General features: G+C 35.6%; 1 protein-coding gene across 2 annotated transcripts in view; it reads left to right on the plus strand.

Moving 5' to 3' along the window:
* Positions 1-24,982, plus strand: part of EIF5B (eukaryotic translation initiation factor 5B) — an 89,337-nt gene that overhangs the window by 54,900 nt on the left and 9,455 nt on the right. For both annotated transcript variants that reach the window (XM_058684403.1, XM_058684404.1), the window contains 4 exons: positions 8,188-8,295; positions 8,471-8,581; positions 11,405-11,472; positions 12,013-12,154. In XM_058684403.1, the coding sequence (XP_058540386.1) occupies positions 8,188-8,295; positions 8,471-8,581; positions 11,405-11,472; positions 12,013-12,154 (429 nt within the window). The remainder of the gene's footprint in view (positions 1-8,187; positions 8,296-8,470; positions 8,582-11,404; positions 11,473-12,012; positions 12,155-24,982) is intronic.

The following is a 24,982-nucleotide window of genomic DNA, read 5'->3' on the forward strand; positions in this document are numbered from 1 at the left end:
ATGATCCCAGGGTTGTGGGATTGAGTCCTGTGTCAGACTCTGCTCTGAGTATGGAGCCTGTTTTAGATTCTCTCTGTCTCTATAATAATAACAATAATAATAATAATATATATTTTTTTATTTATAATCCTAATTTTTTAATTTTTTTGTTTTGATAACCTGTATGTCAGTGTTTGCCTCTTTCCTCTGTGAAGCCTACAAAGGGATACATTTTCAGAATTTCCTAAGAAGGTCTGTTGATTTAAGTTCGATTTCTCACCCTATCACTATTGACAGTTTTAGGCAATATAATTCTGTTTTGGAGGATAGTCCTCTTCATTTAGGACATTATACAGCATCCCTGCCCCCCACCCACTAGATACCAGTGGCATTCCCTTCTCTTTCCCATTATAACTGCAGCTTCCCATAGCACCTACTCAAGCCAACTGTCTTGCTCTATACCCATTTGTGAGAGACCGTTCGTACTGTGATCATTTAAAAACAATGGGTATAAAGCAGAAAGTAAAAGTTTCCCCATTATCTCACTTCCCAGACCTGTTCATAGTTCTGCACATGTTCAAGTTTTTTAAAATGTTTAATTAAAACTGAGAGGCACCTGGGTAGCTTAATCAGTTAAGCATCTGACTCTTGATTTCAGCTTGGGTCATGATCTCACAGTTTGTGAGACTGAACCCCGCATCAGGCTGCCTGCTGACGGTGTGGAGCCTGCTTAGGATTTTCTCTCTCCCCATCTCCCTCCCTCTCTTCCTACCCCTCCCCAACTTGTACTGTCTCTCTCAAAATAATAAACATTAAAAAAAACGAAGTTAGATAATAAATTTTGTAGATACATATTCTTTTCTTCACATAATATGCTATGGACCTCTTAGCACAGTAGTTTTTTTAAGCAGCTTTGTTGAGATATCTACATATCAAAGAATTGATCCATTTTAAGTGTACAATTCAGTACAATTTTGTAAATTAGAGTTGTTCATCTATTGTCACAACTCAACATTAGAGTATTTTTATCACCCCAGGAAGATTTCTTACACCAATTTGTGTCATTCCCTATTCCTAGTCCTACATATACAGCAGTTCCTATGCCCACCCTCCCTGTCCCCTCATCTACAGTTTTGTTTTCCATGGTGTGGTCAGTTGCATTCTGGAAGCAGATGATCCTCCTCCTGATGTATTGTCAGAGGGTCAGTAGTTGCCTAACACTATGTCATTCACCTTACTTCATCTCATTACATAGGCATTTCATAATCTCACATCATCATAAGAAGAAGGGTGAGTGCGGTACAATAACATACTTTGAGAGAGACCATATGTACGTAACTTTTATTGCGGTATATTGTTATCCTCGTATTTTATTACTAGTTATTATTAATCTTTTACTGTGCCTAGTTTACAAATTTATCATTGATATGTATAGAAAAAACATGTAGTATATATAGGGTTTGGTACTATCTGCAGTATCAGGCATCCACTGGGGGTCTTGGAATGTATCACCACCCCTTGGATAAGGAGGGACAGTTGTAAATTCAGTCATATAATATGTGTTTTTTTGTGTCTGGCTTATTTTACTTACCCTGGTTATCTGTGTGGTAGCTGTATCAGAATTTTGTTCATTTTTATTGCCAAATAGCATTTTGCTGTATAAATATACCATATTTTATTATTATCTATTCACTAGAGGACAGAGTTGTTTCTGCTTTTTGGCTATTATGAATAGTACTGTTATATACATGCATTTGCATATGAATCTTTGTATGGAAATGTGTTTTCATTTGCGGGGGAAGGGTGGGAGTATGTACTCCTAAGAGTGAAATTGCTGGATAATATGGTAAATTTGTGTTTAACTTTTTCAGAAACTGTTAAACTCTTTTCCAAAGTGGCTGCACAATTATAGATTCCAACCAGTTGAAGGTTCTCTGTATCCTCACTAATACTTGTTAACCTTTGTCTTTTCAATTATAGCCATTCTAGTGGATGTGAAATAGTATATATCTTATTGTGGTTTTAATTTGCATTTCTCTGATGTTGAGCATTTCTCAGTTTGCTTATTGGCCCTTCCTGTATCTTCATTGGTAAAACATGTATTCAAATTATTTGTCTTTTTATTATTGAGTTGTAAGAGTTCTTTTAGTTTTTTTAAATTTTGTTAACGTCAGTTTATCAAAATTTGCTGTTATAGAGCATGCTTCTAGTGTTGTAGTATAGAAATCTTTGTCTAACCAAATGTCATGAATATTTTGTCCTGTTTATTTCTAAATTTATACCTTCAGTTTCTTCTGTCTTTAGCGCTACCCCTGATACATTAAAAAAATTTTTTTTAATATTTATTCATTTTTGAGAGACAGAATGTGAGTGGGGGAGGGTCAGAGAGAGGGGGAAACACAGCATCCAAAGCAGGCTCCAGGCTCTGAGCTGTCAGCACAGAGCCCGATGTGGGGCTCGAACTCATGGACCGCGAGATCATGACCTAAGCTGAAGTTGCATGCTTAACCAACTGAGCCACCCAGGCGCCCCTCTGATCTGTTTTAAGATTCCTTTTATGCATGATGTGGGGTCATAGACAAAGTTCATTTTTTATTAATTTAACTAGCATCATTGTTTGAAAAAGCTATCCTTTTCCCATTGCTTTGGCATCTTTGACAAATCAATAGGCCGGAAATATGAAGGTTTATTTGTGGACTTTCATTTGTTTCATTCACCTGTATTATCTGTTCTTCTGCTAGTACCACACTCTCTTTATTATAGTTTTATAGTAAGTTTTGAGATAGGGAAATCTTCCATTGTTATTCCTTTTCAAGATTATTTTGGCTATTATAGGTCACTTGCTTTTCCATATAAATTTTATGTTCAGTTTGTCAATTTCTGCAAAAATCTTGCTTAGATTTAGCTGGTGATTGTGTTGAATCTATATAGGTCAATTTAGGGAGAATTATCTATTTTAATATTATTGAAATAGTCTGATGATTATACATTCAGTTGGATCTTTTACCATTTCTTCTAGTAGTGTCTTATAGTTTTCATAGTTTGAGATTTGTAATTCTTTTAAATTTATTACTAGGTATTTTACTGTTTTTGATACTATTGAATGGGATCACAATTGAAAAAATTTTTTTTCATTTTTCAGTATAAAGATACAGTTGAGTCTTATAGATTGATCTTGTATCCTGTAGCTATACTGAAATATTTTTTATTCTAATAATATGTGTGTTATGTGTTAAGCTAACACATTCTTTGTGGGGAAAGCATTCAGATTTTCACCATTAACTATGATGTTAATAGTGCCCTTTATAGGTTTGAGGAACTTCCTTTCTTTTCCTAATTTGTGAGAGTTTATATCATAAATGGATATGGGTACATTTTGTATGATATGTAGAGGTTTTTTGTTTTTTTTTTGTATTAATATATGATGTATTAACATTAGCTTTCAAATGTTAAGCTAACACTTGCATTACTAGAATATATCCCACTTGATCCTGGTATGTAATTCTCTTTATATGTTACTGGATTTGGCAATATTTTGCTGAGGTTTTTGTGGTCTATACTTATAAGTGATATTGATCAGTAGCTTTGCTTATCATATGTTGGTCTGGCTTTGGTGTCAATTTAAAATTAGCTTCCTTAGGATTGGTCAGGAAGTCTTCCTCCTCTTTTTCTGCAAGAGTTTGTGAAACATTGTTTTTTCTGTTTTAAATGGTAGGCAAAATTTACTAACAAAGCTTTTTTCTGTGGGGAGATTTATAAATTTCTAATTCAATTTCTTGTTATCTTTTTGTCATATTTTCTTTTTCATCTTGAGTCATGCTCAGTAATTTTTGTCTTTCTAATAGCTATTGTGTTTTATCTAGGTTGTGAGCATGAAGTTCTTCATTGTATCTTTTTATAGTCTTTTCAGTTTCGGTAAAGTTAGTGGTGTCTCTTTTGATTCTGATTTTGGTGACCAGTGTCTTTCCTCCCATCCTCACCCCCCGCCCCCCGTCAATCTAGTGAAAGGTTTTCCACCTTTTTGATCATCTCAGAGATCCAGTTTTTGGTTTTCTATTTAGCCCTTTGAATATGTTATTCCATTGCCTTCTGGCCTTTTTTTTTTTTTTTTTTTTTTTTAATGAAAATTAAACTATTAATCTTACTTGGGTGCCTTTGTACACAATGAGTGATTTTTCTATATGAAGATATTTTTTTTAACCTTGATTTTTAACAACTTAACTGTAATGTGTGTTGATGAGGATATATTTGTATTTATTCTGCTTAGAGTTTATTCAGTGTCTTAGATATGTAGATGAAGGTTTTTCATCCAGTTTTGCAAAGTTTTCTGCCATTATTTCTTCAGGTATTTTTTCTGCCTATTTCTCTTTCTCCCTTCCTCTGGACTCCCATTATATGCACATTGGTGCACTTGAGAGTATCCCACAGGTCTCTTGAGGTCTTTTCACTTTTCCCAGTTGTCTTTTCTTTTTATTGTTCAGATTATATAACCTCTCTTAATCTATGACTTTTGATTCTTCTGCCAGTTTGCATCTACTGTTGAGCCCCTCTAGTGATTTTTTTTTAATTTGTTAATGAATTTTTTAACTTATAGTGATTTGTTTTCTCTTTGTTGATGTCTTCTGTTGATTAGTCATCATTACACTTTCCTTTATTTCTTTAAATATGGTTCTCTTTAGTCCTTTGAACATATTTATATTAGCTGCTTTCAAGTCTTTGCTAAGTCTAATATCTGAGCTTCTCACCTTTTTTTAAGTTTATTTACTTACTTGGAGAGAGAGAGAGAGAGAGAGAATGAGCTGGAGAAGGGCACAGAGAAAGAGAGAGAGGAAGAGAGAATCCCAAGCATGCTCCACACTGCCAGCACAGAGCCTGATGCAGGGCTCATACTCATAAACCCTGACTGAGATCATGACCTGAGCTGAAATCTAGAGTTGGATGCTTAACCAACTGAGCCACCCAGGCACCCCAAGGTTTCTGACATTCTGTAGACCACTTTTTCTTTTATAGGTCACATTTTGCTGTTTCTTTGTATGTCTTGTAATTTTTTGTTTATAAGTAGACATTTTAGAGAATATAGCAATTCTATATACTTAGATATATCTATAGATTTAGATATATCTGTATATTTAGAGAATATATGAATTCTTTTAGCTCCTTACAAATGTAGTGGTTTCAGCTATTTTTGTTTACTTGATCATTGAGTCTTGTGGATTGCTTCTGTAGTATGATGCTGATGATGTTTCTTCTCAGGTATTTGTTTGTTTTTGGTATGTTTCTTAAGCCTGGCTTCTTAGGGCTTGTACCTGATTGCTAATCCTAGTGGTCAGCCAAGTGACTTGTCAGTGGTTGTGCTTAAACACCTGGAGCTGGTAAGGATTCCACCATTTCCCAGTGGATCTGGCAGTTTACTAGTCCACTCTTTATGCATTTGTAAGCCTCTTGTTGAGCCGGTAATGAGTAATTTACTAAGGACCTGTCTGGTTTCTTCTGACAGCCCTCTGTAGGAACACAGCTTTCTAGAGTACCAGTGATAGATAGGATCTTAGCAGTGCCTACTTTGGCTGTCTTGTTCCATATACTCCTCTGTTAAATTTCTGATGGATCCTTCCAGGTTATTGCTTGCCCCACCACTATTGAGACCTTAGTCTAGTTGCGATTTTAGCCTTTTCTCTTTTTTTGCCATTGACATCTCTCCTGTTTTAGACAGTGCTTTCAGGTATGAAACCCCCTGCTCCTCTATCTCATACCTCTTCACCCCATGGAGCTGTGGGAGTGTGGGGAGTATGATGGAACAAGTCTAGTCTAAAACTTCATAGGCTTCTGTTACTCTCACAAGTGGGCAATAGATTTTCTTGAATTAATGTTTTCTCACGGGGCGCCTGGGTGGCTCAGTCGGTTAAGCGTCCAGCTTCAGCTCAGGTCACGATCTCACGGTCCGTGAGTTCCAGCCCCGCATCGGGCTCTGGGCTGATGGCTCAGAGCCTGGAGCCTGCTTCCGATTCTGTGTCTCCCTCTCTCTCTGCCCCTCCCCCATTCATGCTCTGTCTGTCTCTGTCTCAAAAATAAATTTAAAAAAACGTTAAAAAAAACTTTAAAAAAGTTTTCTCAGTTTGTTATGTTGCCTTTGGTTGGTTTCTAGAGTCTTTCAGTGGTGGTTGTCTTGGTTATTTTGCTCAGTTTTGTTTCCTTTTGGGGGAGAGGATTTGCTGAGCCATTCATTTCATCATTGAAGAAGTCCTGCCTCAGTACCTTTACTGCTACAAATTGTACTCCATCTTATGGAAAGATCCTAATTAGTCTGTTTGAGCTGCCAGAACAAAATTTCTCAGACTGGGTGCCTTAAACAACAGAAATTTATTTTCTGATAGCTTTTAAGGCTAAAAGTTCAAGATTGAAGAGTCAGACGGTGGTTTTCTGGTGAGGGCTCTCTCTGGTTAGCAGATGCCTGTCTTCTCACTGAGTCCTCATATGACCTTTACCCTGTGCAGGCTCAAAGAGAGATTTTTTTTTTTTTTTTTTAACTTCTCCTCTTAAGGACACTTGTCCTATTGGATTACGGCCCCACCCATATGAGTTCATATAACTTTAATTGCCTCGTTAAAAGCCCCATCTCCAAATACAGTCACATTAGGAGTTAAGAATTCAGTGTATAAATTTGGGAGAGATGCACTTCAGTCCGTAACATTTCATGATTCCAAAACCTTGCCACATATAACTTTCTAAAATCCATAGCTGACTTTTGGATAAGAATCTCCATTGTGGAAGGAGTCTCTAAATGATTCTATGCAACCACTAGGTTGCAGCCTTGGGTTTGAGGAAATATTCATTAAGAAATCCCCAACTACAGATGATTAAGTGGTTACTAATTTTTGCTGTTCTAAAACAATACTGCAGTGAACAAACACGGTTGTACATATGCATTTCTGTATGCTTATGTCATTGTTTCAGGACACTTTCAGGTAGAATTTCTGAGTTAAAGTCTAAACTACATTGCCTTCCAGAAAATTGTAATGCTACACCAAGTGTGGGAGAAAAGGCAAATTTTCAACCATTTCAGATCCTAACTAAGGTCATGATGTCTATATTTGAGGCTTACAGAGTGTAAGGTTCTTATGTATGACTCCTTGTTAGTAAATACATCTGACTTTTGACGTTCCAAAATGTTTTTTCATTCCATTTTCTGTAGAAAGATCCAGTGTCTAGTGGTAGAAAGTAAGTAATTTTTACAAAAATGGTTTTTAGATGGAAAATAGTTTTATAAATCACATCAAAATTTTGTTAGAAGTCTTATCTCCTTTAAATGCCCAGTTTACTATACTCAAAAAGTTGGGAAGGAGCTGCTGGCGTGTGTGTTTTTGTTTGGTTTTCAGCTGAAGTAGCTAGGTATATGCTACAAGAGAAACACATGATCCAAGGACATGCCTCTCAGGCTTGATGAGTGGTATCTTAAGGTAGGAAATGTCATTAGACATCTTAGGCTGAGGATTAAATATACCCTCTCTTAATTGAAAGTTTTTTCGGTAAAGTTTATTTTAACTTATTTTGAGAGACAGAGAGCGCACACATGCAAGTGGGGGAGAGTGAGGGAAACAGATTCCCATGCAGGCTCCAGGCTTTTAGCACAGAGCTTGATGTGGAGCTCAAATTAATAAACCAGAGCTGAAGTCAAGAGACGCTTAACTGACTAAGCCACCCAGGTGCCCCTCAATTAAAAGGTTTTATAGCGTTTGTACACTATCAAAGTTTTCAAATAAATTGCTTTGAAATATTTTATTTTATAGTTTTGAAGTTCTAATGAAATTGTTTCAATGCAAGTGTATATATACCTCCTTTTATATAAATCCCCACATAAGTTAGAGGTTGTACTGTATACTAAGTATGATAGAAGATCAATTTCTTATATTCCATTAAATAAGCAATGTACAAAAGTGTTCAGAAAGTTGGAGCCAAAATTTTACATGATTGTTACTCTTAACTTAATAATGTTGGTCTGAAATCTATTTTAGCAGGTTTCCCTTTGTCCAAAGGTACTGTAAAGGGAATTAGATTGTAAAGTTTACATTGTAAAGTGCAGTTACATGTAGTTAAATCAACAGAGAACCTTGGATGAAGGTTCTGGCATTCTCTTGCTAAGGCAGCATAATATAAAGGATGATGGCAGTCAAGATTTGAAATAATTTTGTGATTTTTTTTTTTCATTCCTAGAAACGGCGACTTGAACACAGTAAAAATGTAAATACAGAAAAGCTAAGAGCTCCTGTTATTTGTGTACTTGGACATGTGGATACAGGGAAGACAAAAATTCTAGATAAAGTAAGAAAATATTGTTAGCTATGATACAACTTCTTAAGTGAATGATATCTTATAAAAAGCTAATAGAAACCATAGCACATATAGGCAGTTCTGTTAAATAGGTTGCTACCTTCTTACTGCTTTTGCTTCTTTTTATATTTTGAAATACAAATCTGAATCTGCTATCTTATCCCAGCTTCGTCACACACATGTACAAGATGGTGAAGCAGGTGGCATTACGCAACAAATTGGGGCCACCAATGTTCCCCTTGAAGCTATTAATGAACAGACTAAGATGATTAAAAATGTAAGTACAAATGTAAATGTATTTTGCATGTTTCAGTCTCTAACAAAAATTCTCAAATATAGGAAAAAAGGTTAGTATAAAGACCCACGTGCTATTTATAATTAACACTTGTGCCACTTTGCTCTGTTTTGCTTCAGATCTTTTCTTTCACCCCCAAAAGAAAACATTAGATGAATAGGAGCCCTCAAGTTTCATTTCCTTTCCTCTTGCTCCCAGAGGCAATCACTATTTTGAAGTTAGAGTATGTTTCGCCTACATGTTTTAACACTTTCACCATAGATCTCCATGTTTAAAAACTGTTTCCTCCCACACCCTTTTTAGCTTCTATCAAATTGATTGTATTTTCTTTATCTCCCTTATATTCTCTACTTTGGAGATATTCAGCTTATTTATCCAAAATATAACACAATAAAGAAAATCACATAAGATTAAGGTAAAAACTTAATGAATCATTATAAAGCAAAACCTTTGTGTAATCCATGTTAGGAGATAGAACCTTGGCAATTACCTCAGAAGACCTCTCTTATGTCCCTTTCCAATCAAAACACTCTTCTACTCAGGAGGAACTTTTAAAGTAATCTCTACCTTTAATGTGTTAGAGGTTGCAAAATGTTGCTATTCTAAGCCTATTATTGTGTTTATTTATTGGATTACTTTAGAAAACTGCCTGGTTTGCTGTTTGGTTACTCAGGATAATATGTATAGTGAAGGCAGAATAAATGCCTAATCCTTTACCTTATTTACTAACTTTTAAAATAAAGAGTGACTAATTGTTCGGTTTTGTATTGCTATAAACTCATGGATTGAAACATATTTACTGTGTTTTAATTCATTTATTCTTGTGGTGAGATAGTCTCATCTTCATCTACTGATTGGCTACTGAGTCTTTTTGGTTCGCTTTTAGTAGTGTTTGGTTGCATCCATGCTGTTTGGTGTAGCAGAATCTTCTAGGCTCATCTACATACCATGCTCCAGTCTTGGAACTGGGCCTTATAAAAAAAAAAAGAAAGAAAGAATCCGTAATTCCATTATCCTAGAGCAGGTGAAAAAGGGTAAATTTGGAACTGAGAAGTAATAAAATTGATAAATGACACACATGATAAATTATTACATGCTGATGTGTCTCTACTCCTTATTTTGTCTTAGTTTAGTATATAGAAAGGGTCTACAAATTTGTCTCCAGTTTGAGGAAGGGAGGTTTGGTTGAGATTATGTTTTATGAAGCTTGTTTTCTGGTAGATTCCTAAGGAAGGAATAATGGGAATAATATTCTTTGAATTTTTGAATATTGCATACTTTGTGGCCTTCATCCTGGAAAGTCAGTTGGCTCCATATAAAATATTTGATTCTCATTTTCTTTCCTTAAATATCTCAAATGTTACGCTGGTTTCTTCTCACATAAATTATTGCCTTTCAAGTTTGATCACAAGCTGGTTTTCATCTTTTTATAAGTAATGTGGCCTTTCTGCATCTTGGTGTTGATTGTTCCAGGTCAGTGTTCCAGTTATGTGGAAATTTTCCAGTTCCATCTCAGTATGTAGTTTAAAATATTTGAGCACCATTTTCTTGAATTACAGTTTTTTAAATTCATAATTTAGAATTTATCTTGGTTGTAATTTATCTGGTATTTCTATGTTAGTCATTGGGGATTTTTCAACAGCTCATTCCACTAGTTGCCAGAACTTGAAATCTGGTTTTATTTTAGAACACAGTTAAAGAGCACGATTTTTATTAGACGTATATTAAAGTTCTCAGGATAACTTTTATATGACAATTCTATTTTTTGTATTCCAGAAATACAAAATAGAAATAATTATGGTGCCCAGTGAATGTTGATTTAAAATCACCAGTATGCAAATAGGAGGTTTTACATGATGAATCATTTTGACATAGAACAGGAGATAAGATTTTGAAAAATCATTTGAAGATTGACAAAAAGTATAGATAAACAAGTAAAAGTTTTGTGTGTGTGTGAGAGAGAGATTTGTTGGTCAGTGCCACACTTTAGGTTAAAGGAGAATGTGCATATCAGGCATGTTGTAATTTTTTTCCATTCATTAATGAACTTTTGTCCAGAAAATTAAGTGTTTATGATGTTATGATGTTATTTAAATAAAGCAGCATATGAAGTCTTTCTTAAAGATATTTCAGGTTGATGAGGTAAATTTTCTTTAAAATGTATTTTAGGATATTTTTCAAAGCTTAGAATTGCTTTAAAGTTGGAACAGGGGCGCCTGGGTGGCGCAGTCGGTTAAGCGTCCGACTTCAGCCAGGTCACGATCTCGCGGTCCGTGAGTTCGAGCCCCGCGTCAGGCTCTGGGCTGATGGCTCGGAGCCTGGAGCCTGTTTCCGATTCTGTGTCTCCCTCTCTCTCTGCCCCTCCCCCGTTCATGCTCTGTCTCTCTCTGTCCCAAAAATAAAAAAAATAAAAAAATGTTAATAAAAAAAAAAAAAATAAAAAAAATAAAGTTGGAACAGATACATTTTTCAAACAGCGAGAACCTCTTCTTGCATGTCACCTTTTTATAGATAGTCACTCTAAGATGACTGCTGTCATTTATTACTTACTGATAATCTGCTCAAAAATTTTTATGACCTTAACAAAGAGAATGTTTTCTTATTTCATTTTTTTACTTGCAAAACTCCTTTTGATATTAATGAAAATACTGTTGTGCTTTGCTGCTTGACTCACTGTTTTAAAACCATTTTTTAGAAAAGGAAGTGGTGATATTTTTAAGTTTTCATGGCAGAATAATTGTTTTTATAAGAAACTTTATAAAGTTTGGCTTCCTTAAGCTCTCCACTTTTCTTCACCTTTTCTAGTTTGATAGAGAGAATGTACGAATTCCAGGGATGCTGATTATTGATACTCCCGGGCATGAGTCTTTCAGGTAAGAGCAACTTGAAACCAAACTGCTTGAAACGATTAAGTCTAAAAGTTCAGTGAGTCAGAACGTCTGATTAATCAATTTTTGGGTTGTATTTTAAGATCTGTGGTCCCACTATTGATCCTTATCTGTGCCTTACTGAATATGCAGTACTTTATTTGGATACTTGTATTTTGTAGAGATCTTTTATACTTTGAAAGACCAAATCCTAATACATACTTGGTCTGTCTCCTGTGAAACCCATTATAGGTGGAATTTATCCTGTTGCCTCTTGGCCATATTCCTTAGCGCAAAAAACTTGGCCAGTACAATTTGCAGAAATATTGGAGTAACTTCTGGAACTAACTCATTCCAGCTGATGTCAATTCACTGTGTCAGATAAGCATTTGGCAAGTTAAGGGCTAATGGCACTTGAATGTTAATGCATGCGCTTCATTTTGGTTTTTTTTTTCTGTAGGTTTTACAAAGAAATTAAAAATTTGTTTAAGCAAAATAGTAATTTTAAGATTTCTACTTATTCATCTTTTCCCCTCTTTTCAACAGTAATCTAAGAAACAGAGGAAGCTCTCTTTGTGATATTGCTATTTTAGTCGTTGATATTATGCATGGTTTGGAGCCCCAAACAATTGAATCTATTAACCTTCTGAAATCTAAAAAATGTCCCTTCATTGTTGCACTCAATAAGGTAAGCTCCCCTGAAAAATTAAATGTGAAGACATGGTTCTTAAATTTTTGTGATTAAACAAATGTGCCATAGTATAACTATAACTTTCATATAAGAATATGTACTCATGCCAAGTTAAATGTATTTTGACAGATTTATACACACGTATAAAACCACTACCATCAGAACATAGACCATCTCCATATTCCCAGAATGTTCCCTCGTATTCTGTTACAGTAAGCCTTACCCCCTTTGTCAAGCCCAAACACTGATCCTCCCATCAGATCAGTCTATAAAACAGACTATTTCATATTAATGGAATTACACAGTGTGTAATCTTTTGAGTCTGGCATTTTCCACACACTTGTTATTTTGCATTTATCCATGTTGCATATACCATTAGTGGTTCCTTTTCATTGATGAGTAATATTTCATCATCTGAATAATACCACACTTCATCCAACTTACAAATTGAAGAATATTTGCATTGATTCCACTTCTAGCTTATTAAGGAAGCAGCTATGAACATTTTCACAGGTCTTTGGGTTGAAATTTCTTTTGGGTAACTATTCAAAAAGAGAACTGCTGGGTCAAGTGGTATTTATATGTTTCACTTAATTAGAAAATGACATTTTCCCAAAGAGATCATACCACTTTATATTTTAGGATTTCAGTTCTGCAAATTCTTGCCAACATTTGTTCTACCTACAGCCGTTGTAGTAAGTGTATAATGCTAAATTATTATGGTTTCATTTGCATTTCTGTCATGACTAATGGCATCAAGAATCTTTTCATGTATTTATTTGCCATCTCTCTCTTTGTGAAGTAACTATTTTAAAATCTTGATTCATTTTTTATTAGATTGTTGTCTTGTGGAATTTTTAGAGTTCTTCATTGTTGATATAAGTCTTTTGTCAGTTATGCATATTGCCGGTATGTTCTTGTAGTCTAGGACTTGGTTTTTCATTTTCGTGATGATGTGTTTTGAAAAGCAAAAGTTTCTAATTTTGGTGAAGTCTGATGTGTGGGAATTCTTTATAATTTGTGTTTCTTATGTTCTCTGTAAGTAATCTTTAACCACCTCAAGTTTATGAAGAAAATTTTTAAGTGTTTCTAGATAGTTAACATTTAGGTCTGTGATTATTTTTAGTTAATTTTTGTGTATAGTATAATTTAAGGATCAGGGTACACTTTTTCTACGAATATCCAGTTCAAAACCTTTTGTTGGAAAGATTATACTTTCTTTTTTGATTTCTTTTTATAATGATGTATAGTTGACACAAGGTTACATTAGTTTCAGGTGTACAACATAGTGATTACTATATTCTACATTATTTTGCTGTGCTGACAAATGTAGCTACTGTCACTGTATATTCTACTATTATAGTAGCATCAACTATATTCCTATGCTGTATCATTCATTCTTGTGATTTATACATTCTATAACTGGAGATCTATACCTCTTACTCCCCTTTACCCATTTTACCCATGCCTCTCTACCTCCAGCCTCTGACAATCGCATTGTTATGTTTATGGGTCTGTTCCTACTTTTTGGTTGTTTGCTTGTTTTTTTTTTTTTTCTTCTTCTTTTTAGATTACACATATAAGAAATCATATGGTATTTGTCTTTCTCTGTTAGGCTTATTTCCCTTAGCATAATATCCTCTGGGTCTGTCCACGTTGTAAATGGCAAGATGTCATTCATTTTTATAGCTGAGTAATACTCCATTGTGTGTGTAGTGTGTGTGTGTGTGTGTGTGTGTGTGTGTGTGTGTGTGTGTATGTGTATACATGTACATACCACATCTTTATCCATTTAACTGTCATTGAACACTTAGATTGCTTCCATATCTCGGATATTATAAATACTGCAGCAAACATGGGGTGCCTCTGTGTTTTCATATTAGGGTTTTCATTTTCTTTGGGTAAACACCCAGTAGTGGAATTACTGGATTATAATGGTATTTATATTTTTAATTTTTTGAGGAAACTCCATACTGTTTTCCACATTGGTTGCTCCAATTTACATTGCCACCAACAGTGTAGGAGGACTCCCTTTTCTACACATCCTCACTGACACTAGTTATTTATTGTCTTTTTGATACTAGCCATTCTAACTCTGTAATAAGGTGATATCTCATTGTGGTTTTGTTTGTGTTTCCTTGATGATTAATGATGGTGAGCATCTTTTCAGGTGTCTCTTGACCATCTGGATGTCTTATGGATGGAAAAATGTTTAGGTTTTCTGCCCTTTTTTAAATTTGGATCATATGTGTTTCGGGGTATAGCGTGGTAGATGGTCTTTATGTTTGATGTAACTCTATTGGCTGTATCATTTGCAAATACCTTCTCTCATTCCATAGGTTGCCTTTCTGTTTGTTGAAATTTTCCCTCACTGTACAAAAGGTTTTCACTTTGGTGTAGTCTCAATAGCTTATTTTTATTTTTGTTTCCCTTGTCTTTGGAGACATAGAAAAATGCTGCTACAGCTGATGTCATGGAAATTACTGCCTTTGTTCTCTTCTAGTTTTGTGGTTTTAGGTCTTATCTTTCGGTCTTTAATACATTTTAAGTTTATTTTTGTGTATGGTGTTAGAAAGTGGTCCAGTTTTATTGTTTCATAGCTGTCCAGTTTTCCCAGCATCATTTGTTGAAGAGACTACTTTTCCCCATTGTATATTCCTTTCTCCTTTGTAACAGATTGACCCTAAAGCATTGGTTTATTTCACAGTTCTCTTCTGTTCCAGTGATCTATGTGTCTGTTTTTGTGCCAGTACCATTCTGTTTTCATTACTTTAGTGTTGTACTATAGCTTGAAATCTGGGATTGTGTTATTTCCAGCTTTGTTATTTTTTCTCAAGATTGCTTTGGCTGTTTAGAGTCTTTTGTGATTCTGTACAGATTTTAGGATTATTTGTTAAAGTTCTGTGAAAAATGCTTTTGGTATTTTGATTGGGACTGCATTGAATCTGTAGGTTGCTTTGGGTAGGATGGACGTTTTAACAGTATTCTTCCAGTCCATGAGTGTGGTCTTTCTTTCTATTTGTGTCATTTTCCATTTCTTATATCAGTGTCTCTGAGTTTTCAGAGTACAGATTTTTCACAGTTTTGGTTAAATTTGTTCCTAGGTATTTTATTCTTTCTGGTACAACTGTAAATGGAATGGTTTTCTTAACTTGCTAATAACTTCATTATTAGTGTATAGAAATGCAAGAGATTTTTGCATATTAATTTTGTATCCTCCAACTTTATTGAAATAATGTAGTTTAATAATTTTTTGGTGGAGTCTTTAGGGGTTTCTGTATGTATTATCCTGTCATGTACTGATAGTGACACTTTTACCTCTTCCTAACCAATTTGGATGCCTTTTGTTGTCTGATTGCTACTGCTGAGACTTCCCATGCTATATTGAATAAAAGTGGCAAAAGCAGACATTCTTGCCCTGTTCCTGATCTAAGAAGAAAAGTTCTGTTTTTCACCACTGAATATGATGTTAGCTGAAGGTTTGTCGTATATGGCCTTCATTATGTTGCAGTATGTTCCCTCTAAACCCACTTTGTTGAGTTTTTATCATGAATGAATATTGGCTTTTGTCAGATGCCTTTTCTGAATCTGTTGAGATGATCTTATGATTTTTGTCCTTCATTTTGTTAATGTGGTGTATCAGCTTGATTGATTTGTGGCTATTGAACCATCTTTGCATCCCTAGAATAAAGCCCACTTGGTTGTGGTGAATGATCCTTTTCAGTGTATTGTTGAATTCGACTTGCTCATATTTTGAGGATTTTTTCATCTGTGTTCATTAGACGTTGGCATGCAGTTTTCTTTTTTTGTAATGTCTTTGTCTGGTTTTGGAATTGGGGTAATCCTAGCATCATAGAATGTATTTGGAAATTTTCCTTCCTCTTCTATTTTCTGAAATAGTTTGAGCAGAATAGCTATTAACCATTTTTTAAATGTTAGGTAGAATTCACCTTTGAAGCCATTTGATTTCAGAAGTCCTAGACTTTTGTTTATTGGGACTGTTTTCATTATTGGTTCAATTTTGTTACTAGTAATTGGTCTGTTTAGAGTTTCTGTTTCCTCCTGATTCTGTCTTAGAAGACTGTATAAACATACATTATTATTTCTTCTAAGTTGTCAAAGTTGTTGGCATATAATTTTTTTGTAATAAACTCATAGTCTTTTGTATTTCTGTGGTGTCAGTTACTTCTCTTTAATTTCTGATTTTGAGTCTTCTTTTTTGTCAATGAGTCTAGCTAAAGGTTTATTAATTTTGTTTTTCATTTCAAAAAATGAGCTGTTGGTTTCATTGACTTTTCCTGTTTTATAGTCTCTTTCATTCACTTCTTCTCTGATGTTTATTATTTCCTTCCTTCTACTAACTTGGGGCTTTTTTTGTTTTTGTTTTTCCATTTTTAGGTATAAGGTTAGATTGTTTACTTGAGGTTTTTCTACTTCTTCTTGTTTTGAAATTTATTGTCAAATTGGTTTCCATACAACACCCAGTGCTCATCCCAAAAGGTGCCCTCCTCAGTACCCATCAGAGATTTTTCTGCTTCTTGAGATATGCCTGTATTGCTATGAATTTTCCTCTTAGAACTGCTTTCACTGTTATCACAAAGATATTGGACTGTTGTGTTTTTGTTTTCATTTGTCTCAAGATATTTTTTTTTAATTAAAAAAAAAGTTTTTTGAATGTTATTTTCGAGAGAGAGACAGAGCACAAGCTGGGGAGGGGCAGAGAGAGAGGGAGGGAGACACAGAATCTGAAATAGGCTCCAGGCAGGACTCGAACTCTGAACCAGCAAGATCATGACCTGAGCCAAAGTTGGGCAGTGAACCATCTGAGCCACGCAGGTGCCCCTTGTCAAGTTATGTTTAAAGTTTCCTCTTTGATGTCTTCGTTGACCTACTGGTTGTTTAGTACCATGTTGTTTAGCTTCCACATGTTTGTTTGTTTTCAGTTTTTTTTCTTTTTTCTAGAAAAATGTGATTTATATTTTTATACTGTTGTGATTCTAAAAGATTGATATTATTTCAGTCTTCTTAAATTTATTGAAACTTATTTTGTGGCCTAACATGATCTTTCCTGAAGAATGTTCCATGTGCACTTGAAAAGAATGTATTCTTTTGTGTGTGCATGGCATGTACTGTACATGTCCGTTAAGTCCATTTAGTCAAATGTGTCATTCAGAAATACTGTTTCTTTATTGATTTTGTACCTGGATGATCTGTCCATTCAGGTAAGTGGGGTATTAAAGCCCCCTATTATTCTTGTATTACTTGCAGTTTCTCCTTTTACATCTGTTAATAATTGCTTTATTTATTTAGGTGCATAAATATTTACAATTGTGGTATCTTCTTGTTGGATTGATTTCTTCATTATTCTGTAGTGTCCTTCTTTGTCTCTTGTAATAGTCTTTGCTTTAAAGTCTCTTGTCTGATATTAGCATTGCTGCCCTGGCTATTGTTTTCTTTCTACTTTCATGTACGTGGAATAGCTTTTTCTATCCCTTTTCTTTTACTCTGTATATGTTCAGGGCTAAAGTGTAGGCAGCAAATGGTTCTATTTTCTTTCTTTTTTTTTTTTTTTAAGCTTAGTTATATATTTTGAGAGATAGAGCAAGCACTCCACAGGCAGGGGAGGGGCAGAGAGAAGGAGAGACAGAATCCTAAGCAGGCTCTGTGCCATCAGCACAGAGCCCCATGTGGGGCTCGAACTCAATGAACTGTGAGATCATGATGACCTGAGCCAAGATCAAGAGTTTGAACACTTAAACTGACTGAGCCACGTAGATGCCCCAAATGGTTCTGTTTTCTTAACCATTCTGTCACCCTATGTTTTTTGATTGGAACGTTCAGACCATTTACCTTTAAAGTAATTATTGATAAGGATGTACTTATTGCCATTTTTCAATTGTTCTCTGGTTATTCTCCCTTTCTTCTCTTGCTCTCTTTTTTTGTGATTAATGATTTTCTTTAGTGTCATGATTGGATTTTTTTGGTGTGTCTATTAATGGTTTTGTTCATGTATATAACATCCCAAGTATGTAGCAGTCTGTTAATGGTCACTTATGTTTGAGCATCGTCTAGAAGAACTTCATTTTTATTTACCTCCTCTACATATTAAATATATATTGTTATATTTTGCATCTTTTTTATTTTGTCAGGCTTCTTTTCTTTCATAATTTTGTTCTCTCATGGCCTTTTCTTTTCCATTTACAGAAGTCTCTTTGACATTTATAAGTCTGTTGTAGTGGCAAAGAACTCCTTTTTGTTTGGGAAACTCTTTAGCTGTCCTTCATTTCTGAATGATAATCTTGCTGGGTAGTGTTCTTGATTGTGGTTCTTTTCTACTCCTTTCTGGCCAGCAAATTTCTGCTGAAGTATCAGCTGATTGCCTTGTGAGGCTTCATCTCGTTAGGAGCTTTCTGTGCCTCCTGAATCTGAATGTGTTTCCTCTCCAGGGGTAGGGACGTTTTTCAGCTATTACTTCTTAGGATAAGTTCTCTGCCCCCCCCCCCTTTTTTTTTTTTAAGTCTTCTCCTTATCAGGCCTTTATAACATGAATGTTTGTTTGCTTGATGTTACCCTGTTATCCAACAGATCCCTTACTCTATAATTATTTTTAAATTCTTTCCCCCCCCCCCTTTGGTGCTTTCCATTCCCCTGCTTTCCAAATCACTGATCCATTCTTCTCATCCTCAAATCTATCGAATCCCTTTAATGTGTTTTTCATCTGCTATTCTTCAACTCTGATTCCTTCTTTTTTATATTTTATATGTCTTTTTTGAAGTTCTGCCTGACTTCATTCATGGTTCTCTCCAGTCCAGTAAGCATCTTCATTACTATTACTTTGAACTCTTGATCAGGCATACTGCTGATCTCCATTTCATTTAATTCTTTTTCTGAAGTTTTATCTTTTTCTTTGTTTGGAGTATATTCTTTTTGTCATTTTGATTTGCTTCTTCTGTTTATTTCTATGGATTAGGTGGAATGGCTATTTTTCCTTAACTAGAGGGAATGATCTTGAGTGTGGGTTCCTGTGTAGAATGTGCTTGGTGAGTTGGGGTGGCTATCTGGACTGTTGTGTTTATGGACTGTGGATCCTAGCATTCTCCATGCTAGGGCCACCCTGGTGTGATAGTCAGAAATGAAGTGGGTTCAAACCAGGTGTTCCTGGGGCTCTTCACCCAGAGGGCAGCACAGCTGGAGTTGAAATGGGTGAAAGCCAGGGGGTCCCAGGGCTCTCTTTATGGAGGGCACCCTAGCATCACAGCTAGAGCTGAAGTGGGTGTAACCAAGGGGATTCTGGGGCTTTCCTTGCAGAGAACACTGACAGGATAGCTGAAACTGAGTGGACACAGGCTGGGGCAGTACTGTGGCACTCTGCATTGAAGGCACTCTGAGTACAGCTGAATCTGAAGTGGATGCGAGCTAGGGCTCCTGGGGCTCTCCACGCAGGGTAGGGTGACTAAAGCCAAGGCGGGTATGGGCAAGGATTGTCCTGGGTCACTGCACACAGGGGTGTCCTGGCAGGGCGGCTAGAACCAAGGTGGGTACAGACTGGGGGTGCCTTGGGCACTCCATGAAGGAGATTCCCTGGCGAGTTGTCTGGAGTATAAGCTGGTGTGGGTTGGGAGGTTCTAATATGCTCTAAGCCAGGGGAGTCCTGGCAAGTTGTCTGGAGCTGCAGTGGTGTGGGCCTGAGTGTTCTAGGGTGCTTTGTGTTTGTGTCACTTTGACGGACAGCTGCAGCTGTAGTGAGGCATGTAGTGAGGTTGGCTAGGCATGTCCTGGTATGCTGCACCGCACAGGAGCCATCTTGATGGAATGGCTTGGGTCGGGTGTGGGCTAGGGACTCAGGGCTGACTGAGGTGTTAGGCCATCTAGAATGCCTGGACCTTGCTCCTGTCCATGCTGCCAGGGTGGAGGCACTTGACAGTTCCTCTTGACCTGGAGAGAGTTTCAGCAGTTCCCCTGCTGTTAGGCAGGGTTCTGGAGCTGGTTCCTTTATATTCTAGATGTCTTCGCAAACCACAGCTTTTTTTCTGCACCCCAGGGCAGATGAATCTACTCACAGTCCTTCGGTACTATCCTTCCACACAGAAGTTTGCAGTGTTGATGGGGGTCCTCTTCGTTTCTATGTCTCTGTCTCGCTTGCCATTCTCTACATGGTCTTTGTTGTACAGAAGCTGTTAACTCTCCGTTCTTCTTCAGGATGAATTGTTCTGTAAATAGGTATAGTTTTAGTGTGTCCCTGGAGGTGGTGAGGTCAGTGTCTCCCTATATATTGCCATCTTGGACCAGCAGTTCTCCACTGAATTACTTTTGAATCTTTGTTGACTACTAATTGACCATGTACATATGTCCCTTTTTGGTATTTATCTTCTCTTCCATTGACCTGTATATCTATCCTTATGCCACTACTACCCTGTTTTGGTTATTATAATTTATAGTAATGTCTTGAAAGCAGGTATTGGTAATTTTAACTTTTTGTTTCTCAGAATTGTTCTGGTTATTTTAGGGTTCTTGAATTTTCATATAAAGTTCAGAATCTGCTTAGTTTTTACAAAAGGACTTTTGGAATTTTGTTTGGGATTGTATTTAATTTGTAGGTAAATTCTGTGAGAGTTGACATTTTATCAAAATTGAGTCTTCTGATAAGTGAACATGACATCTCTATATTTATTTACTTAGTTTTTTATTTCTTCTTGGTGATATTTTGTACCTTTATTGTCCATGTGTTGGACATATTTTTCTAAATTTATCCATAGTATTTTCATGGTTTTGATGCTGTTGTGAATAACATTTAAAATTTTGGGGTTTGTAATTTATATAGGAATATAGTTGATTTTTATGTATTCATTTTTAAATCTTGTGATGTTACTAATTTCACTGATTAGGCCTAGAAGCTTCTTTTGTAGATCATGTGGGATTTTCCATCTATATGATTATGTTATCTGCAAATAAAGGGTGTGTTTTACTTTTTCCCTTCATGCGTGTGCTCTGTAAATTTTCTTCTTCCTGACTGCACTAACTAGACCTTCTGGAACAATGAATAGAAGTAATGACAGACTTCTTGCTTTCTGCCCTACCTTAGGGGGAAGTACTTGATCTTTCACCATTACATGTGATGTCAGCAGTAGGTTGCTTAAAGTGTTACTCTTGTTTAAGTCATGAGATGTTAAAATTTGTCAGATGGCTTATTCTGCTTCTCTTAAGATATTCATGTGGCTTTTCCTCTTTATTCTGTAACATGAGTTACTGTTGATATTTTGAGGAGACTTTACTAACATTTTATTATGAAAACTTTTTTTTTTTTTATAGAGCCATTTAAGATTTCATAGCAGTGTTGACAGGAAGGTAGAGATTTCCCACATACACGTATGCATAGCCTCCCAATATCAGCACCCTCCCTCCCACACCAGAGTGGTACATTTGTTGTAATTGATGAACTTACATTGACACATCATTATCACCCAAAGTCTATAGTTTAGGGTTCATTCTTGGTGTTGTACATTCTGTGGGTTTGGACAGATGTATAATGACATGTATCCAACATTTTGGTATCATGTTATTTTCACTGCTTTAAAAATCCTTTCCACTTTGCCTGTTTCTCACCCCATCTCTCAGTCCCTGGCAAAAAGATCTCTGATCTTTGTACTGTCTGCATAGTTTTGCCTTCTCTGGAGTGTCATAGGTGGAATCATATAGGATTTTACAGTAAGCTTTTTCAGATTGCCATCTTTCACTTAAAAATAAGAATTAAAGTTTCCTCCATGTATTGTCATGGCTTGGTAGCTCATTTTTTAGTTTTAAGATCATTTATTTTGCTTAATAATTCATTCCGTTGTCTGGATACACTACTTACTGTTTATTCATTACCCATTGAAGGACATCTTGGTTGCTTTCAGGTTTTGCAGTTAGGAATAAAAGCTGCCATGAACCTCTTTGTGCAGGTTTGTGTATAAACATATGTTTTCTGGTTCTCTGGGTGAATATCAAAGAGTGTGATGGTGGATTGTTATGGTAAGAGTTTTAAGTTTTGGAACAAACTGGCCAAGTAGCTGTAACGGTTTGCTGTCCCGCCAGCAGTGAATGAGGGTTGCTACATCTTTACCAACATTTGATGTTGAATTTTGGATTTTAGTCATTCTAGTAGGTATGTAGTGGTATCTCGTTGTTGTTTTAATTTGTGTTTCCATAAGATGTGGAACATCTCTTCATATGCTTATTTGCCATCTCTGAGTTGTCAAATTCTTTCGCCCATTGTTAAATTGGATTCTTTATATTCTTATTTTTGAGTTTTAAGAGTTCTTTCTGTATTTTGGATATAGGTTCTTTATCAGATGGGTCTTCGGCAAATGTTTTCTCCCAGTCTGGCTTCTTGTTTGATTCCCTAGACTCATTTTCACAGAAACTTATCATTTTAACAAAGTTTAGCTTATCATATTCTTTCTTTCATGGATTATGCCTTTGGTTGTGGTGTCTAAATAGTCCTCACCACAGCCAAGGTCATCACATTTTCTCCTGTTTTATCTTCCAGGAGTTTTAGAGTTTTATGTATTACATTTTGGTCTGTGATTATTCTGAGTTAATTTTTGTGAAGAGTGGAAGGCCTGTATTGTGTCTCAGTTGTTTTTTTTAACATGTGCATGTTCAGTTCACTATTTGTTGATTACTTTTGGATTTTTAAATGTTAAACCAGCCTTGCATTACTAGAATAAACCCCACTTACTTGGTCATGATACATTATCTTTTTCATGTATTGCCTGATTTGATTTGATAAGTTTTTGTTGATGATTTTTGTGTCTGTATTCATGAGTGACTTTGCTCTATAGTTTTGCTTTACTGTCTTTTGTCTGGTTTTGATATTAGCGTAATGTTGGCTTTGTAGGATGAGTTGAAAGGTATTTCCTCCTTTATGATCTGAAAGAGTTTGTATAGAAATGATAGAATTTGGGGCGCCTGGGTGGCGCAGTCGGTTAAGCATCCGACTTCAGCCAGGTCACGATCTCGCGGTCCGTGAGTTCGAGCCCCGCATCAGGCTCTGGGCTGATGGCTCGGAGCCTGGAGCCTGTTTCCCATTCTGTGTCTCCCTCTCTCTCCGCCCCTCCCCCGTTCATGCTATGTCTCTCTCTGTCCCAAAAATAAATAAAAAACGTTGAAAAAAAAAATTAAAAAAAAAAATGATAGAATTTTTTTAAATGTTTGATGGAATTCACTAGGAAGCCATATCTGCATAGAGTCTCTTAAACAGGTATAGGTTATTTAGGTTTTTTATTTGTCTTTTATCAGTATAGAAATTTGTATTACAGAGAACCAGCTCTTTATTCTATTGATATTCTCTATTGTTTTATTTTATATCTCATTGATTTCCAGTGTTAATGTTATCATTTGCTTCTTTCTGCTTTGATTTTCCTGTCCTCTTCCTTTCTAACTTCTTAAGGTGGAATCTTAGATTGTTGATTTCAGATATTTTTTCTTATCTAATAGAAATATTTGAGGGTAAGTTTAGCTCACTGTTAGAAGCACTGCTTACATATTTTATGCTTTTATTATTTAGATCAAATAATTTTCTGAATATGGAATTCCAGGTTTAAAAAATATTTTTTTCCTTCATCATTACTGCTTTATGGCTTTTATCTCTAATAGTCCTTCGTTTCCTTGTATATAATATATCCTTTTCTGTGATTGTTTTTAAGAACTTTCCTTTTAAAAAAGGTTCATCAGTGAGATTTTGTAATGATTTTCTTAGATCTGTGGATTTATAGTCTTCATCTGTTTACAAAAATTAGGTTATTCAGAGATTTTTCATGAGTGACTAAGGTTTTCTTTCATTCTTTTTTCTTTGCTTCAGCTGGGAGTTTTTATTGCTATATCTTCAAGGCCTTCAGTCTTTTCTTTTGTAATATGTAATTTACTGTTAAGCTTATCTAGTAAATTTTTATTTCATATTATGTGTTTTTTAAAGCTCTTCATATTTTTTATTTAAAGTCACCTATTTTATAATAATTGTTTTAAGGATCTCGTATGCTAATTATATCAACTTTGTCATTTCTGGATCTGTTTCTACTTACTAATGTTTCTCCTTTGTAGCATTCAGATTGAGGAAGCTTCTTTATATTGTAACCCTAGACTTAGGAAATGGATTTTGCTCGTTTCTTTTTCCTACTAATTAGTTTTCCTGTCTATACCCATTTATCACACTTTGAAAAGTGAAAGAAAATACATGATTTATTTAACAGAGTAAATCTAATGTGAGCAATAAAACAATTAAAATGGACTGTTCTCTGAAATAGGATGCAATTATTACTATTTTTTTTTTTTTGCTGTAATTTTCCTGGTGATGATATTTGCTATATTTCTTATTTTTATTTACTAAACAAAACCATTTTGGAATTCCAGCAACATATGCTAATAGTGTCAGGATAATTCTAGGATCTCATCTTTTGCAAACAAATGACAGCCTCTCATGAACTGGTTTGGAGGCTCATGGGCAGCTTGTTACCTCAGAAGTTTCTAGTTGAAGAAGGGCTGCAGTTAGGGGCACCTGCGTGGCTCAGTCAGTTAAGCATCTGACTTCAGCTCAGGTTATGATATCGCAGTCTGTGAGTTTGAGCTCCATATTCGAGCTGTGTTGACAGCTCCGAGCCTGGAGCCTGCTTCAGATTCTGTGTCTCCCTCTCGCTTTCTGCCCCTCCTCCACTCATGTTCTCTCTCTCTCAAAAATAAATAAACATTACAAAAAATTTTAAAATGAAAATAAATTAAGGGATTGCAGTTAAGCAGGTTGTATGGGCTTTTTGGTATAATAAAATATTTGAGTAATTCACACTCTTC

This window comes from Neofelis nebulosa, chromosome 9 (genome assembly GCF_028018385.1).
Source record: "Neofelis nebulosa isolate mNeoNeb1 chromosome 9, mNeoNeb1.pri, whole genome shotgun sequence".
Taxonomy (NCBI): Eukaryota; Metazoa; Chordata; class Mammalia; order Carnivora; family Felidae; genus Neofelis; species Neofelis nebulosa.